Source organism: Simochromis diagramma, unplaced genomic scaffold (assembly GCF_900408965.1).
Source record: "Simochromis diagramma unplaced genomic scaffold, fSimDia1.1 OVJJ01000802.1, whole genome shotgun sequence".
Classification (NCBI taxonomy): Eukaryota; Metazoa; Chordata; class Actinopteri; order Cichliformes; family Cichlidae; genus Simochromis; species Simochromis diagramma.
The window spans coordinates 11540096-11558394 of record NW_024387492.1 but is presented as its reverse complement, the minus strand read 5'-3'; the positions used below and the strand labels follow the sequence as shown (position 1 = coordinate 11558394).

Here is an 18299-nt window from a genome sequence, read left to right as displayed (position 1 = left end):
CTACTGTTGTTTGTGGTGTGTTTCGTCTCAGCAGGCCAGGAAACAGGATATTACTGCGTGTGTGTGTGTGTGTGTGTGTGTTTTTGTGTGTATGTGTAAACGTTGTCATTTTCCGTGTATGGTAACTGTCACGCATGGATTACTGATATTTTTAAAATTGCACGTTGTCATTGTTACAGCAGTGGTTTTACCAAGCGAACCTCACAATGTAAAACCACACAGTTTCCCACACATACTGGTGTGCTAATGCTCTTAGTTGCCTTGCATTGCATCATAAAGCCCGCGAAACAGTCCTCCGAAGGTCCTGAGTCAGTAGACTAAGGTCTGCATCGCATTGCCAAAAAGCAGCCCAGTAGGGTTTGGCTCGCATTTCAGCTCTGCCTCTCTGCTGAAGCATGCAGGCACACTGACAACAGTGCTACTTCTAGGACAGCTGCTGCTGTATTCACCAGTCCCTGTCTCTGTTAGCTATCTCATGCTATAGCCATGCTTTGTTCGATTCTGAGCTTTGATACTGCTGGATTTTTCTATCAGAGACCTTATTCTTACTGTCTGTAGGACTACTTTAACCTTTTCCTGTTGTATATGTGTGTACTAACTCTACAGCATGTATGGGTTCATGTGTGATGTGAGCAATCACTGTCTGTGTACATTGTGTGTGTGTGTGTGTGTGTGTGTGTGTGTGTGTGTGTGTGTGTGTGTGTGTGTGTGTGTGTGTGTGTGTGTGTGTGTGTGTGATTTCTCAGCTTCCTGGTGAGGGCCATTCCTTTATCCTGATGTATCCTGTAAAGAATCCAAGCAACTACTTCACTGCCAGTGGAATCTAATGTTTGTCCATTTGCTCACACAGCAAAGACTTTTACCTCTGCAATGCTCTTTAATGTTGTGTTACTGCAGAAGAATTTCAGTGAGGCATATCAGTGTCATTAATGTGAGCTAATGGGTCTCCTTTCTGTGTTATTTGATTACTCACTATGTAATTAATCAAGCAGTATGTGTTGCCACTTCAATCTGGCTAACCTGCACTTCCCCATTAATTTTTATGCTTTTTCTTCTTCTTCTCCCTCCTCATTTTTCCCTCTCTGTCTCCTCTCCCCTTTGATCTGGTTGTTTTCTTTTTGGCTCCCCCTCCTTTTTTCTTTCACCTGCTTCTTTTGATGTGTGCGTTTCATTTCTTTGCGGCGTGTATGTGTGGTCAGATGACAGCCGGCCGCTGCCACACACTCCTCTCCCCTGTGACAGAGGAGTCAGGGGAGGAGGGTACCAACAGCGAGGTCTCCTCTCCCCCTGCCTGCCGCTCCCCCTCTCCGGGGGCTAACGCTGAAGCTGCTCTTAACCAGGTATTGCAAATCCCACCCTGGAAAACTGCAAACCGACCAGTATTACCTGATGGTCTCAACTTCCCTATTGCCACTTTGTGTTTTGCACCTTTAAACGTTCAGTCATCACCATCATTGTTAGAAGATAACACTTTAATCTTTAAAGCTTCAAATGTTGCAAAATGCAAAAGCTAAAAAATATTGAATATGTGGCAAAATTTTGACGTAAGGTAAATACATCCCCTTCTCTTCACCATCACCACCATAACAAACCAACTTACCACCCTACAGTGACCACCCCACCATCATCACTGTTAACACAGTATGTTTGAGAGAGCTGGAGATTTGCTGCGCTTATTTTACCCGCTTTTCCTTTTTTTTTTTTTTTTAAATTGGCCTCCGGTTTGCATATTTACTTTGCTGATGGAAGTTTTGTTTGCCATTCCCATTTTTGTACACACAACTGAGGTGTCATCAAGTAGCTTTTTGTGCTGTCTGTGACCGCGAATGATGTAGAAGTGAAACAGAAACACTCGTTGTGCTGGGAGAAACAGCAAAGGTCAAATTTTTTATTTTAGCTGTAAAATCTAAAATGCTGTTTTAGTGGCCTGTTATGTGCCTCTACACTTAAATATTGAAAGAAAAAACAAGTTCAAAGACAGCTGGGAATTTAAACTAACTGTTGCTGTGGGGGAAATGCAGCAGCAGATCTAAGTTAATCTGCCTTAGGATTGACCCATGCCCACTGTGTGGCAGGATATGATTATGGGGGCAGCCTAATTTTAAAATTAAAGAGAACTACTATTACTGTTAACTCATGACATATTGACTTCAGTTATATAATAGAATAAAAACAACCATGATCAGTGTGTTTCATACTGGGTCGAAAGCCAAAGGGTATAAATGTGTTTTAAGATGTGTTTTGAAAATGGACAATGTAGGTGACTGTTTAACATGTAAAGTCAATTTATGAGAATACATAGAACACATAAGAGACGTATTTCATACAACAAATGTAATTATTTGAAATTCATCTTTTGCTATGTATAACGCACATAAATTCTCCTGTGTTTCTGCTAGAAAGGCGTTAATGTTGAACTTATATATGACATAAACTAAATGCTTCTCTCTTGTTGTGAGAGAGTAACATGAGAAAGGAGGGATTTTATTCTGTTCTCCCAGCAAGAACAGAAAGTAACGTCAGCTGTATCAGCAAGAGACACCCGACTCAAGGTCAACCAGTTTTATTTGCAATGTTGAATTGCATTTTAGTAGGTAAAGTAGTATCAAGTTATAACATTTAGCTGCCTCTTTTTAAGCACATGTCTGGGGAAAAAAACATTTTAAAAGTAAGTTTTTGTAAAACTTTCAGATTCTTAGGCCAAGTGTGCCACTAGGCTTTTTATAGACTTTATGCTGTAAATGTAAGCCCAAAGGTTTCCCAAAGAACTATTCCCATCAATAGCGTACATCACCCTGACACACTAATGAAGCCCACACTTACTTTTTCCTCGTTTCACAGGGTCGAGGTACACTAAGCCGAGTACCTCTTCAGGAACTGTACGACCCATCTATGGAAAGCAGTGCTGCTAACTTGGACGACCTGCAGAGATCCTGGGAAACGCTAAAGAATGTGGTATGTCACATCTTCACTTTAATTCAACACATTTATTTATTTTTATTGTTTGTGTTATTGTTAGACAAACACAATAACAAACTCAGGATTAGTTTGTCTCCTAGCATACTGAGCGAGACGCGAGTTGTCCCAAATTCCGGCCTGAAGCTTTAGTGACCTCAGACCGACACTGCCATGTCTGACAGCTTGACTTTGTCATCATATTTTCAGATCAGTGAGAAACAGAAGAGCTTATATGAGGCTCTGGAGCGGCAGCAACACTATCAGGAGTCCCTCCAATCAATTTCCATCAAGATGGAGTCCATCGAGGGGGCGCTGAATGAGGGCTTAGAGCCCAACAAGACTCCAGAGAGCCAGATGGCTGCACACCAGGTGAGAGCTGAGTGGGGGGGTGGTGTTAGGGGAAATGTGCTCATGTGTGTTCTAAAGGGATAAAGGAACATAATGTAGTGCAGATAAAGAGTGTAAAAGTAGTAGTGTAATACATGAAGTGTAATCTGTAAGGCTCATGGGAGACATCCTCACAAAGATGGTATAGACCAGCGAGCTCTTGGGAAACAGAGTACGACTCGGGGGTTTAATATTGCACGGGGCAAGGCAATGGTTGGACAGACTGCATGGCACTGTTCTTCGTTGCTATGCCAACATCACGGCTTTAAGAGAAACAGTTTGCTTTTACAACACTACTGTCAAGAGGTTTCTGCACACCCTCTTTCACTGCTGGCACACCATCTTCTATTCAGCCTCTTCTTCTCATCCTTAATTAATTCCCATTGGCTCTTTTTTTCTTGTATATTATCATTTCAATCCTCACACACGTCTTATTGCCGTTTATTCAGGCTTTGATGGATGAGATCCTGATGCTGCAGGATGAGATTGGTGAGCTACAGATGTGCTTCTCTGAGGAGCTGGCAGAGAGTGATGGGGATGCTGGGGAACAGCTGGCCCTGCAGTCTACTCTCACTGTACTGGGAGAAAGGATGGCCACCATTCGAATGAAGGCTTCGGGGAAACGGCAGCTGCTGGAGGTGATTTACCAAGACCTCATACTTTTTCTAGTTTATCATGTGCTTGTATATGTTATGTCTGCTCCTTATCTTTATAATTCTGGTGAGCTCACCTGAGAATTTAAGATATGCGTCGCATTGACCTCTACAGGAGAAACTAAGTGAACAACTGGAGGAGCAGCGACAGGAGCAGGCGCTGCAGCGATACCACAGCGAGGCCGAGGAGCTCGACAATTGGCTGCTCAGCACTCGCGCCACTCTCAGCTCTGCCCTTCAGCCCCAAAATGAAGACATGGACATGGAGGAGCAGCTCATCGACTGTCAGGTGAGAAGCCAAATCTGCTCTAAAGAAACAAAACTGGGCATGACAGCTTGTATGCTGCTGTGTTTTTTATCAAAGGCTGAAGTAACTGACTGCTTCACTGTCCTAGAAATGGTACTTTTTCTTGGACTCTCTGATCTTCATGCTTGCATTCACTTTCATTTCTATAGAAAAAAAATATGCATCGTTTTTGTGTTTTTGGAGTCTTTTTATGGCAAATTGATTCAATTGGGGAAGGTGCTAACAAACCATAACTGCACTTGAGCTTTATTAATTATATATATGTATATTTTTACAATATTATCATATGTTTATAATTAACATCATATGAGCATTTGAATTTTACGGTACCACTGTGCTTAAATAATTTAAAACTAAAATCTTAGTGTCCATTATTATTAAAGGTGTATATATATATATATAAGTGATATATTCGTACTTAGAGTTTAAAAATAATTGTTTTTAACTTCTGTCTACATGTTGTTGTACTATATCAAATATCTCAAACATTTCATCCAATATTTCCTCCATCCTGTTGCCCTGGAGATCTTCTAGCTTTTCAATCTTTTAGTTTAAATTTATAATTCATGGTTCTTTCTTATTTGTCACCATTAGATACTCTGTCCTACTTGATTTGCCCCCTAGGAATTTTCTGCATGTCAGGCTCATGATTTAATTTTTGTGGGGAGGGGAGTTATTATGTTAAAAATACTGTCACATCTAACTCCCTGCTGTGTCAAACTCAATATTTTCTTGTGGGGATTTACGGCAGAGCCTAGATGCTAAAATATTCATGTTGCACATATTCTACATTCATATTACATGTGAGCTGTGAGATGTTTACATATTTGCCTTGTGATGCTCCATAATAGGCTTCTTAGAAGTTATAATACTCGCTCTGTCCCCCAGGCAGAGAGTCAGTGTTTTAAAGAGTGTGTCTGTAGCAGCTGGGAGACAGTAAGCTGATTAAACTGTAGTTCACATATGCTTTGTGTGGTCTGCACATATAAAGGTCTGGACCATGCTGAGCTTCATGTCCAGATTAAATAATGATAAAAAATTGGGTCTTAAAATTTCAGTTTTCTGGTTAATCGTCTTTTAAATGTGGTATGATATGGAGAGACCTTAGGAAAGTATTTTGTTGAACTTACTTAACCCACTCTGTTTATTTAAATGCCTGCACACCACAATGTAAGCAGCTTAAAAACTACTCACATATAATATGTCTTCAGTCTGTTCTCAATCGAATGCTTTCCTAACTTTAAACTTTGAGCTTTAATTGCATCATCATAGCAGTTTCTATTATGTTGTTTACTCGGTCTGTTCATCAAAAGAAAAAAACCTGCAAAACGTTGTAACTGGTGTTTGAGAATTTTAATTAAAATGCACTATGGAGGTTTTTGCAGAAGTGGAGATAAACCAGTTTCTTTGCCTGCCTCCTGAATGACAGAGTGACGCTACAAACTAAGGGATAAGAGGCGCACTGTATTGTTGTGGAAAATTCTCTGCACATGATCACCTCCCATCTCTACCGAGGGCCCTTCTTTCCCTGTGTGAAAGAAGAGAATACAAGCTTAGAGAATACAAACTACCGCCTCTCTTCACTTCATTACAATTGTTGGCCTTTTCAAGCTCTCTCTGGACTTTTAGTCTAAAAGGGAAGACTCTTTAAAACTGTTTCTATTAAGAAACTAATCTGGGAGCTGAGGAGAGCAGCTTAAACCTATGAGAAATGCTAATGCTTGATCAACTGTAATCCTGTTTTTTTAATAGAATATGCTGTATGAGATCGAACAGAAGGTGTCGTACCTATCAGAGCTATCCGTCCATAGCGAGAGCTTGTTGTTGGAGGGCCGGGCTGAAACCAAAGGCGAGGCGGAGCAGCTCACCCTGAAACTGCGCTCCCTCAAAGACAGCCTGCTAGAGCTGCAGCAGATGCTGCAGGACAAACAAGTTGACATACAGGTGAGATCAGCAGTCATATGTTATTTCTTTACTGTCTCAACATTCATGGCTGCATCAACCCTCCACACCCCAGTGTATTTTCACTTCCCAGCTTTCCTTCCTCCATGCTTCTTTGTCTTTTCTTTTGCTCTGCTGCATTATGTTGAATTGGCCTGCGACGTCAATGCTAGCATTGTGCAAAAAGTACTAAAGGCTAATTCATGCGCTTTCATAAAAGTCCACTGTTTTCCACTGTGAAACAGCAACAGCTGTGTGTCTCACAATGGCGCTTAGACAAAAGGATGCTGACTCATCAGATGTAAACACTAAATGTATTCGATCAGGTGCGTTTCTGAGGACACAACATGAAAGTTTCACTTTGCATTTTCGCTCCTGGTCTCCTTTAACATGCCCTTTTGGTTGTTCACATTAATCCTCAGATATTTAATCACTGTATAATAAATCAGAAGGCTAGTGAAGCTTTCTAGGTACATGCTTGCAGCAATCTCTGATGAATAAATATTAGTTCATCTTTACCATTCTCAAAATAATTTAATGATAAATATCATAGATATATGTTAGGCTGTTGGGCATATTTATTTCTGCTTACTAAAAATCGGCAGCTGTTAAATGCTCTTATTCCAAAATTACATCTTATACCTAATGTCCATCTTTGTCCCAGGGTTCACTGCAAGAGCAGGAGGACAGTGAGCCAGATTCGTCTCTGTCCCAGAGTCCTAACGTTCAGGACTGGCTCTCTCAGGCCCGGTCAACACGCACGCAGCAGCAACACGACAACCTGCGTCGACAGAAGGTAAGAGGAAGCTCTTTTATACTCTAATATATATTTGAAAGACCTAAGCTGACTGTTTCATATGCAATTTGTAATTATTACTTCCCTTTTATTAGAATCCACTGCAAAAAGAAAGTGCATATTTCATATAGATAAAATCGAACACAAGTGTAATATATTTTGTAGGAGCTTCAGGAGCACGTCGCTGAACAGAGGAAGCTGCTCAAGTCTGTAGCCAGCGTTGGAGAGGAGTTACTCGGCCAACAAACCACACCCAATGGGGACAGGTATTTTATCAAAGATCTTGAAAAATAATTTACGTCCTTAAAACATTTAAAAATTGTGAGTATTTTGTTTTTTCCAGTCGGGATTTTGATCACGACACAGCTTTTGCGTTGCCTTGCTCTCTAATGACGTCCTCTCCTTCCTGCAGTGAGGTGTCTGTGCCTGGTGGAGTGCTGCTGGAGAATGAGACCTTGTCTCCTCTGGAGCAGTTGAGACAGAGATGGGAAAACCTAAATAATGATCAGAACACAAAGCTGCAGCTCTCCTTGAACTCCCTGGAGCAAGACCAGCTTAGCCCGGTATACATGCTAGAAACTGTGCATTTTTATTTTATGCATTAAATGGTTTTAAAACTCTTTAAATAAATGTGCTTACTAGAAGCTAGAAGTTTGTGTTCATACTGTTTCTTCCACTGATGAAATTTCACACTTTTATTGTTATGCATGCTGCCAGTGTGACCTTGAGCTTTCTCATATTTCGTTCTTTGTGTGCAGGTCCTCCACCGGTCCCGTCTGTCCAGTCCCAGCGTGGTGTTCAGAGGTGAGGCTACCAGCCAGGACTCTTGCTCTCCTAGAGCTTCGTTTGAGGCCTGCAGCCAGACTTTAGAAAGAATCACAGAGGAGGTGAAGCAAACATTTTCTCATGTTAATCTCTCTTTTGTGTTTCTCAAAATAAAAAATGTTTTTAACCAGTAATACAAAACTATTTTTAGTCATGCCTTTCAAAATATCAAGTGCATAATCTTTTTGCCCCTCACAGGCAGCGGGCAGTGAGAGTAAGCTTGCAGCATCTTTAGGGGGGGCAACAATCCAGCAGGACCTCTATGCTGCAGTATCAGCTGCCTCGTCCTGGTTAGATGCTGCTGAGAATCAGCTGCTCGCTGGTCCTGTGCTGCTCTCTGAGGACACAGAGACACAGCTCACACATTTGGAGGTAGGAGAAGACAAACAGCAATAAAGATGTTAAATAGTCTGACATATAAATCGCAGCAGGAGGAAAAGTACTAGCTGTTCTCGAGCATTAACAAAAAGCTTTTGTCTTACTTGAGTTCAAGGTTTTAATATAAAATAATACTAACTGAGTTTGGCTCCCCTGTATAGGGTTTGAATAAACAGCTGAAGGAGATGACCAGAGAAGTGAAAAATTGCAGAGATCTGCTGGGTGGTGGATTGGACAGGCTGTGTGGAGGTGAAGAGCGAGCTCTGATGGAAGACACGCTAGAGGGCCTGCAGGAGAGGATGGGCCTGCTGGACTCTGCATTGGAACAGCACTGTGACGCCATGAGGGACAGGCTGCAGGAACATTCAGCTTTCCAGGTGTTAAAGCTGAATAGTTTTACTGGAAACTTGGGTTGTGAAGCATCTTATTGATGTTACAACATCATTGTTCTTATTCCCCGACTTTGTTTGTGTTATTTTTGCCAGAATGAACTGCGGTTGCTGTTCACAGCCCTGACTGAAAGCAAACACCAGTTGCTACATAAGATGGCCGGAACTGCAGACAGACCTGCATCCAAACAGATAGAGGTATGTATGCGCACCAGCAGCAAATACACAAGAATTAGATGCATATTTAAGATGCAGATTTAATATGCTAAAGGGAGTTTTTACAAACAGATTTTATAGTAAATATGTTGCATTTTCTACAGACATTATCAGAAGTGGAAGACAGCCTGAAGGAATTTGAGCAGAAAGTTACTGAGCTGAAGACGAAAGCAGAGGGACTCCAATCAGACTCATCATCCAATCAGGAGCTACTCAAACTACAAGTAATACTTTCATTCTGTTACACTGTGATCATAATGCTCCAGCACTGTAACAGGGACTGTTTCACATATTAATTTGTCTTTTTAGGATGCATACGAGGAGTTGGTGCTCATGGTGGGCTCCAGACGGAGTAGTTTGAACCATGGTTTGTCTCTGAAGGCTCAGTATGAAGCTGCACTGCACGACCTTAATGACCTGGTGGACACCGCTCAGGACAAGATGGCTGCTGACCAAAAGATGACAGTGGCTTCAGTCATAGAGGTTCAGATGTTACTAGACAAACACAAAGTAAGGAGGGGGCTTTGATTTTGTAACTTTTTAATTGGTTTTAGTTATCTTTTCTACTGTACAATCGGATTTAAAATGTTGTTTTTTTCTTTTTAATACAGGAGTTTTTCCAGGGTCTGGAATGCCATATGATACTCACCCAGACATTTTTCAGTAAAGTGTCTGGTTTGGTGTCTCAGAGGGAAAGTCAAACCCTGGAAGAGACCATGGCTTTAGCCCACAGTGTGCTCAAACAGGCCCATAGAAGAGGAGTGGAGCTGGAGGGGATTCTGGAGGTAGGAATAATAATGAGCTATTGGTTAAAAGTAACTGCAGTCTTATTCAGTTTAATCCCAAAGAGCAGTGGTTTGTGGTTTAGAAAATGAAAATAAATAGCATACACTTTCCTTTCGCTCTCACAGTCATGGAGCAGACTCGTGGAGGACTATCAGGCTCTGTGCAGACAGCTGGAGGCGGTGGAGTGTAGCATCCCCACTGTGGGTCTGGTAGAGGAGACGGAAGAGAGGCTAACCGAAAGGATCAGCCTCTACCAGGTGAATGTCTTTGCACACTTTACAGAAAGCTGTAGTCAGATATGCTTTTTTAAATAAACTGATTATTTATCTGTTCCATCCTCTTTCTTAAAGCGACTTAAAGCCAGCCTGACTGAGCACCAGCCCCAACTCTATCAGGTACTAGAGGAGGGCAAGAAGCTTTTTCTGTCTGTTGGTTGCTCAGACTTGGAGAACCAGCTGACACAGCTGGGAGAGCACTGGCTCTCCTCCACCACTAAGGTCAACAAGGAGCTGCACCGCCTTGATTCGACACTCAAACATTGGACCAGGTAAGGGTCTGTGGTTACAGTCCTCTCTCTTGGTCTCTCAGCAACCCTGTTTGTGACACTTAGAGCCTGAATGATGTTGAAAGTATCCTCTAAGTCTGTGTGTTTGTAAATCTCAGGTACCAGAGTGAGTCAGCAGAGCTGAGCCACTGGCTGCAGTCGGCTCTGGACAGACTGGAGTTCTGGACGACCCAGTCGGTGACCGTTCCTCAGGAGCTGGAGACTGTCAGAGACCACCTCTGTGCCTTCCTGGTTAGTTGTGGTTTTATTAGGGCTGTCAACATTAACTCAGGTCCTCCATCCTGACAGCAGTCAAACTGTTTAATACCAACACCCTGTTTAAAAATACATGCATATACATTATTACTCCCACTGTAATTTATGTACATATAGAAAAAAATCTGTGCATTTTACTGTAAATAGTGACCATTTTTACATACTATAGTGTTTGGGGTTTTTTTTGTACACTATTTGTCTTATTTTTATTTTTCTAATGTATCTCTATTTTACTTTTTCTTCCCATCCCTTGTGCTGCTGTAAAAAGAATAATTAATAATGCTTATGTCTACATCAGCAGCAAAAATGTGTCACACACCTATTAATGACGTAAAGTTAACAAATGTAAGTGTGAAATCCAACTCCTGTTTTTCTCTTTCTTGTAGGAGTTTTCCAAAGAGGTGGACGCTAAGTCGTCTTTGCGCTCGTCAGTGCTGAGCACAGGTAACCAGCTTCTGAGACTAAAAAGGGTGGACACGGCTGGCCTGAGGACAGCGCTGGGCCAAGTCGACACTCAGTGGGCTGAGCTGCTGACTCGTATCCCTGTAGTACAAGAGAAGCTCCACCAGGTTTGAGAAAAGCAGCTGTTACAAAGTCAATATTTATCATAACTTTTTGGACATCTCTAACTTCTTTTCTTCTTTCTCCTTTCCTCAGCTGCAGATGGAGAAGTTAGCATCACGGCATGCCATCACAGAGCTGATGAGCTGGATCTCGCTCATGGAGAACATCATAGAGGAAGATCAGGACAAGATCATGGCAGCTGTGGGCTCAGCGGTGGTACAGGACTACTTACAGAAGTATAAGGTACAGAGGTTTTCATGCCACCGGTCCTTGGATTGATATTTTTGCTCCCCATCATCTGTCTCATGATGCGTCTTCTTAATTTCACAGGGCTTTCGTATAGATCTGACGTGTAAGCAGCTGACTGTGGACTTTGTAAACCAGTCAGTGCTGCAGATCAGCAGTCAGGATGTGGAGGGAAAGCGCAGTGACAAAACGGACTTTGCTGAGAAGCTAGGAGCTATGAACAGAAGATGGCAGATACTGCAGGGGCTCATTGCGGAAAAGGTAGCCCTCAAAGTGTACTTAAAAGCTGCTCTTCACCATTTTCGAGTCACTTAACCACTCCACAATGTTCTGTATTTTAGATTCAGCTTTTAGAAGGACTTGTGGAAGGTTGGTTGGAGCATGAAAATGGAGTTCAGGCACTGAAAACCTGGCTCACAGTACAGGAGGAGAAATTGAAGAAGAGACAGAGGATAGAGGATGTAGCATCGGTGCAGAGTGCACTCAAAGACTGTCAGGTAGGACCACACTCACGCAAAAATCTGTTTGTTTTTTTGTTTTTGTTCTTTAAATAATGAGCTTAAAATAAATAAAGTTGTTTTCACAGGAGTTGGAAGAATTAGTGAAGGAAAAAGAGAAGGATCTAGAGAAAGCAGAGGAACGAGGAAATGCTCTCATCCAGGATAAGAAAGGAGCAGCTTGCTGTGTGGTAAAGGAAACTCTTAAAGGACTAAACCAGTCCTGGGCTCATTTGGACCACATGGTGAGCTTCTCACATCTCTGATGTCACTTTTAGATGGTTTCTGAATTTTCCCACACTTACGTATTTCGTCTCCCACTTTTCCTATCAGATAAGTCAGATGAAAGTGAGCCTGCGGTCGGTGCTGGAGCAGTGGACGTTGTACCGGCGAGCTTCAGAGGAGATAAATGGCTACCTGATGGAGGGGCGTTATTCTGTGTCCAGGCTACGTCTCCTTAATGGGTCTCTGGAGGCCGTGCAGCAGCAGGTGGAGAGTCTAGAGGTGAGAAGTGCAGAAAATAAACCGCACGCTGTTATTTGTGGCTAGTTTTTATTCATTGTGGGTACCTGTGCCATTTAGAGCCTTCAGGAGGAGATGGATAAACAGGAAAGTAGTTTGAGGAAGTTTGGCTCCATAACTCACCAGCTGCTAACGGAGTGCCACCCGTCGGTGGCGGAAACGCTCAACAAAGCTCTCCGGGACGTCAACATCAGGTAACAAACAACTCATCTCTGAGTGACTTCAGTCTTAAATATCAACTATACCCTCAGTTGATTTCAGAATATAACACTTTTTAAAATTTTCTCCCTCAGGTGGAATCTTCTGCTAGAGCAGATCTCAGAGCAGCTAAGGACCAGTAAGTCCTTGCTCGGACTGTGGCAGCGCTACAGGTCACTGTACAGCCAGTGCGTGACTGCAGTCCACAAACAGGAAGAACGTGCTGATCGACTTCTGAGGAGCGCCACTGACAGGGAGATAACTGAAGACGAAAGCAGTGCCTGGATTAAGGACTGCAATGTAAGCAGAGATGAGACACTGGAGCACGACATGTTAAACATTCTCTTCTGTAGTTATCGTCCAATGCCTGAGCTTAGCATTAGGTTAATACTGCATCCACATATTCTGTGGCTTAGAATATATCAGAGGATTCCTCCTGCTATCCCTCAATCTCCTTTCTGAGGAATTTGGGAATAAGCTCCTAAACTGCTTGTCAGCTCACTGTGACGGCTCTCAAAGCTTCTATCCGCACTGCAGAATACCACCCTGTCCTTTTGTCCGCTTGAATGTAGATTCATGACACAACTAACAAAAGCCTTTTCAAAGGAGACTGCAAAGGGAAAGACAGGCCCCTGATTTACACTACAGGGGTCTCCCCCGGTGTCATGCTGGGTTTGTAGGACCGTACTGGGGCATGTCTAGAGACACACAGTCTTAATACTGTAAGCCGACTGTTTTTATTTTTTACTGCGGATCACTGATGCAAACCACTGCCAGACAAAGTTAAGAATTCAGAGCTGCTTACACTCTGTTTAAGAGTTTCTTCACTTTTATTGCTCACTCAAACTTGTTGTAGTCAGTGGCAAATGATACTTTAGTTTCCAAAAATTCCAATCCTTCCAAATACCACAAATAAAAACCCAACACATTTTGGGAAATTACCAGTTTTGGTTATAAATTCTTGTATGCCTGATGTGTGTGCGCAGGCATTCAGTGATTCCTAGCTTCTTTCTCTCTCTTCCTGAAAATTATTCCTGAATTATTGCAGGATTGCCTTTGTGACCAAGACGCGGTGCAGCAGTCCCTCCAGCAGCTGCAAGCACTGGGAGAACAACTGAGGAGCCAAGTCGACTCCTCCTCTGCGGCATCCCTTCAGTCCGACCATTTGTCGCTCACTCATCGCCTAGCAGCACTAGAGCACGCCCTGCACAGGCAACAGGATGTATTGCAGGTAGGGTTGTGGGAACTAGAAGAAAAAAGACACCTTAAAGAAAGGTATGCGATTGGTAATCCATTGAGTTTGTATTTACACGGTATCACCTGTCTGTCTCTAGTGTGGATCTGTGACGTGTGGGGTTTTCAGAGAGCAGCTAGACAAGCTGATCTGCATGGCTGAGGAGGCTGAGGAAGTGTTGAAGGATTCGGACCCAGTGGGTTCACCCGACCTTAATGTGGTCCAGACGCGTATAGAAAAACTCAAGGTATTAAGAATGGTCCACATTAGAAGATTTGTTTTTAATGTGTTATTTAACATTATATTTTTATGTGTCGCGTGTCCTCTAACTTACATAATACTTTTCCAGGGTCACCTGTTGAAGCTGAGCAGTCTATCTCCAGACTTGGAACGTGTTAATGAGATGGTGTACAGAATACCAGTCAGTGACAGAGACATTAAACGGCTTCAAAGTCTCAACAGAGCCTGGGCCACTCACTCTGCTCACCTCACCGAGAGGTTCAGGTACCAAAAATACCCCTTTGGTTGCCTCAGGAAGGGACTCCAATTTAAACCTCTGCCAAATCAAACTACCTGCTGTGGGGGATCCTTTTTTATACAGTACAACTTCAGTGGGAAACCCCTAACATGGCTGAGCTCATCAGTGTCTTACTGAAAGCATTTTGGCATTTGTCTTTTTAGGTTCATGCTTCTTTGATATGAACTCTGATACATACAAAATATTTGCCACTGGGCATAAAATACAAGGGGTCAGAACTTCATTGTTACAGCATGGCAGACGGATACAAGTGTGCTAGAGTGTTTTTTCTCATGTTATTGCATTCTGGGCATTCTGAGACATGTGACACGTGCATGCTGTTTAAAGTGATCTGTAAATGTAGAACCAACCTGATGAGTTCGCTCTCAAAAGTGACCAGAGCGAGCATTTAGACATGACGCCAACCAGTTCAAACAAAGTTATATTATCGAAAGGAGTGCATGTTTGAAGGGGACGTAACAAACATGGGCGAAGTCTTTTTATTCAGACTGTTGAACTTGAGATGTTTATACTGTCTGACTTCACAGTTAGTCATTTATTAACTGTTTATTTAAGTCTTTAACTAGTCACTTAGTCATTATTAAATAAGTGGCTTACCTGGAAAACATCTGAAATCCATAATAATGTTGATTCATGGAACGAACAAAAGGTCCCAAAAGTCATACACTTTTAATAACGAAGCTGATAAAAAGGAAAAGATGCTACACTGACACTGATAGAGATGTGTCCTTCACTTATGCTAGATTACAACCTGCCATATCATAAAAAATCAATAGAAAACTGTAAATGTTTGATGAATTTAATAGTAGAAACATGCAGAGTTGTGACTACACAGTGCTATAGTGATCTTCTTTGTGGTGATGTAAATGTCTCTAATGAGGGCTCTATTCGTCTCCAGTAAACTGCAGTCGGTGTTGCTCCAGCAGCAGAGTTTCCTTGAGAAGTGTGAGGCCTGGATGGATTTCCTGACTCAGACTGAGAAGAAGCTAGGTGCTGAGATCTCAGGCAACTACCAGAGTCTGCTGGAGCAGCAGAGAGACCATGAGGTCAGTGGTTGTCTGTATATATCAGCTTATTTGTGTGACATTAAAGGATTGCTGCTATACTGTTTAGCGTTTTCTTTGATTGCGTGCAGTGTTTTATTGATTCATATGTGTGCATGTGCAGTTGTTCCAGGCAGAAATGTTCAGCAGACAGCAGATTCTTTACTCCATCATAAGTGACGGGCATCGTTTGTTGGACCAAGGACAAGTTGATAAGAGGTAAAAGCACGCAGACAATTGCTAAATCTCTTTAGGAGTTTCAGGGAAATTAAGGCCAGAGGGACGCTAACACGCTTTTCTTTCTCTTGCCATGCTAACAGTTACGACTTCAGTGTAAAATTGGCTTTGCTGAGCAATCAGTGGCAAGGTGTGGTGAGGCGGGCACAACAGCGGCGAGGCATCATCGATAGTCTGGTTCGGCAGTGGCAGAACTACCGGGAGATGGCAGAGAAGCTGCTCCGATGGCTACAGGAAGTGACCCGTGATCCAGATGTGCATCAGCCAGGAGAACCAGTGGCTCTGCAGCAGGCCAGAAACCTGCTAGATCAGATACAGGTAAGCTTCAGCAAGACATTTACAGCCTCATTACTTAAATCTTCTCTTTTGCTTTTTATACTAACTTTGTACTGATATTTTAAAATTTTCTTTTGAAATCTGTAAAAAAAAAAAAAAAAGACTGTAAAAACAAACTTTATAGCCTGAGCCTTTCACTCTTCAAACTGCAAAGCTTAATTGGGCACTAAATTAACCTAAAAACATCAAAATCCTGATCTGATAACAAAACTCTCTGCCTCATGTCTGCTGCTTCAGCTGAGGGAGCGCGTGCTTCAGCGGCAGCAAGGAGGCTACATCCTCACCGTAGAGGCCGGCAGGAGTCTGCTGCTGTCAGCGGACGCCAAGGCGGAGTCCACACTGCAGACTGAGCTGATGGAGATTCAGGAGAGGTGGAGGCATGCCCACCATCGCCTGGACCAGCAGAGGAGGCAGCTGCAGGGCTTACTGAAGGTCAGACGCCAGCTTCGAGAATAACTAATCTTCATAAAGTATACTTTTCTTTTCCTGCTCTCGTGATTGCTAGCACCATCTGGTTCATGTTTTCCTGAGTGTTATTGTTACAGTGATTTTACAGCAGTTAGTTTTTTACAACGTCAAGTCTTTCTTGTACGTAGGCTAAGCCATGTCTCCCACATACTGCAGTGTAGAAAGGTGCTGTGAAGGGTGCTGAAGGGCATTGGCCCGTCTGAGCCTTTATTGAGCATGCCCAGTTGTACATATAGGACAGTGGAGCCAGGTTGTCACATTAATTATGCAGCGTTGCACCTTAAGGCCTGAAAAGAAGCGAAGTGCAGAGATGGAGCACTCTTCTGTCCTTATATAAATAGCTGAGCCTCTCTGCTCACACACTCAGGCTCAAGCACCACAAAATGGCACCAAGATTTAAAAAAAAAAGTGCCAGCCCAGGGCAAACACAGACACACACATACAGGCACGCACACAGACTGCAGACACTGCAGTGAGCTGTAATGATTTGAACCCAGCGAGGTGGATTTTAGAGGCTGTGATAGTGCCCTGTTTAAAACGGGACTAAGTGACGCAGTTTAAAGACACATCCGGGGTTTTGGCTCTTTCATTGAAGGTCTTCGTCATACACTCTTTCCCCTGTGATCTGTGTTGTCTTCCCTGGTTTGCTCTTAATCAGCTGCTGTAGCATTTCTAGTCTTGTTTTGGCTCTTCTCTTACTGTGACTCTTGCTTCAGGTATGCTGCCTTTCTCCACTGCTTACCAAATACTGTAATGTTTTATCCTAAACTGGACTGCTGTTTAGTCTCTAAAAATAGCTGTAATCCACGTCCTCTGGAGCAGAACCTCCCTGTTTTTTTGTTAGAGAGCTGTTTATGCTGTATCACTCTTTCTCGAGCTGCTACTTGAGAGCTTCAGAGCTAAGTGGGCCATTTGTAAGTGATGTGGTCTGACTTCAGCCTTGTGATGTGTGTCCTTGTTAGTCTGTAATTGTGTATTCTGCATTTTACTGCTTGCGATGCCATTGCTATGGCTGCAAGAAGAACACACAGCAACTTCCCTGTAAATGGGAAGGTCTGCAATCAGTGTGTGTGTGTTATGTGTGTGTGTGTCCGGGGGGGGGGGTTTCTGCTCTAATTCTTACTGTGCGTGTGCTTGCATAGAACTGGGAGCGATGTGAGAAGGGCATAGATGTGTCTTTGGAGAAGCTGAGGGCCTTCAAGAGAAAGCTGTCTGTGCCTCTGCCTGACCACCATGAGGAGCTGCACTCAGAGCAAATCAGATGCAAGGTGAGGCGAATATGATACTTTCTCTCTTTCTCGCACACACATACACACTCTTTTAAATATTCTTCATTTTTCGGTTTTAGCTTAATGCTTTACTGAAAGTGTTGATATGTAGATCCTCTCCACTCTCCATCCTACTGGCTGTTTCTCATCAGTCACATCCCCCCTCTCTCTCTCTGTCTAAACATTCACACATCAACAAACTCGGGCATGTCCTCTCGTTACCTCTTTAATCTATCTGCGGGGATAAACGGACAAACAGACGGAGCAGGAACAAAAAAAAGAAAAAAGAAACAGAAAAAACGCCCTTTTCTATCAGTCTGCTGTCTGATTGCGTGACCTTGTGTGCGGTAGTCAGGGTAGCTTTATTTTCCTTTGACATGTCATTTACAAAACTTTTTTTTTGTTTTGTTTTGTTGTTGTTTTTAAGTGACCCTTTATTAATTTAAAGACTTTTTTAATTTGACCCAGGCCCTATCTTTCTTTTTTTTTCTTTTTTCTTTTACTTCATCTCCACCCAATAGTGTATGCAGTCATGTTTCATGCATCACACGTCCTCGGCTGCTCCTCGGGGGAGGAGGTGGAGGAGGAGGAGGACCGTGTGAGTAGCTGCACATAGAATCAGCTGAGGAGAAAGGGGGTGGGGAAAGAGAACGAGAGAGAGAGAGAGGGTGCGTGCGCAATAGACAGAGAGA

General features: G+C 42.8%; 1 protein-coding gene across 5 annotated transcripts in view; it reads left to right on the top strand.

Annotated features, from left to right (window-relative positions):
- Positions 1-18299, top strand: part of syne1a (spectrin repeat containing, nuclear envelope 1a) — a 123410-nt gene that overhangs the window by 90025 nt on the left and 15086 nt on the right. For 4 of the 5 annotated variants that reach the window (XM_040017770.1, XM_040017773.1, XM_040017771.1 and 1 more), the window contains 35 exons: positions 1200-1340; positions 2842-2955; positions 3166-3327; positions 3795-3983; positions 4114-4287; positions 6058-6249; positions 6911-7042; positions 7208-7308; positions 7455-7605; positions 7801-7929; positions 8066-8239; positions 8407-8622; positions 8731-8832; positions 8955-9074; positions 9160-9360; positions 9462-9635; positions 9762-9893; positions 9987-10183; positions 10300-10432; positions 10843-11025; positions 11114-11263; positions 11351-11527; positions 11608-11763; positions 11853-12008; positions 12097-12267; positions 12346-12479; positions 12579-12783; positions 13532-13714; positions 13818-13964; positions 14067-14221; positions 15154-15301; positions 15423-15517; positions 15619-15853; positions 16109-16303; positions 17482-17607. In XM_040017770.1, the coding sequence (XP_039873704.1) occupies positions 1200-1340; positions 2842-2955; positions 3166-3327; positions 3795-3983; positions 4114-4287; positions 6058-6249; positions 6911-7042; positions 7208-7308; positions 7455-7605; positions 7801-7929; positions 8066-8239; positions 8407-8622; positions 8731-8832; positions 8955-9074; positions 9160-9360; positions 9462-9635; positions 9762-9893; positions 9987-10183; positions 10300-10432; positions 10843-11025; positions 11114-11263; positions 11351-11527; positions 11608-11763; positions 11853-12008; positions 12097-12267; positions 12346-12479; positions 12579-12783; positions 13532-13714; positions 13818-13964; positions 14067-14221; positions 15154-15301; positions 15423-15517; positions 15619-15853; positions 16109-16303; positions 17482-17607 (5550 nt within the window). The remainder of the gene's footprint in view (positions 1-1199; positions 1341-2841; positions 2956-3165; positions 3328-3794; positions 3984-4113; positions 4288-6057; positions 6250-6910; positions 7043-7207; positions 7309-7454; positions 7606-7800; positions 7930-8065; positions 8240-8406; positions 8623-8730; positions 8833-8954; positions 9075-9159; positions 9361-9461; positions 9636-9761; positions 9894-9986; positions 10184-10299; positions 10433-10842; positions 11026-11113; positions 11264-11350; positions 11528-11607; positions 11764-11852; positions 12009-12096; positions 12268-12345; positions 12480-12578; positions 12784-13531; positions 13715-13817; positions 13965-14066; positions 14222-15153; positions 15302-15422; positions 15518-15618; positions 15854-16108; positions 16304-17481; positions 17608-18299) is intronic. The other variant, XM_040017772.1, reaches the window with a different exon arrangement.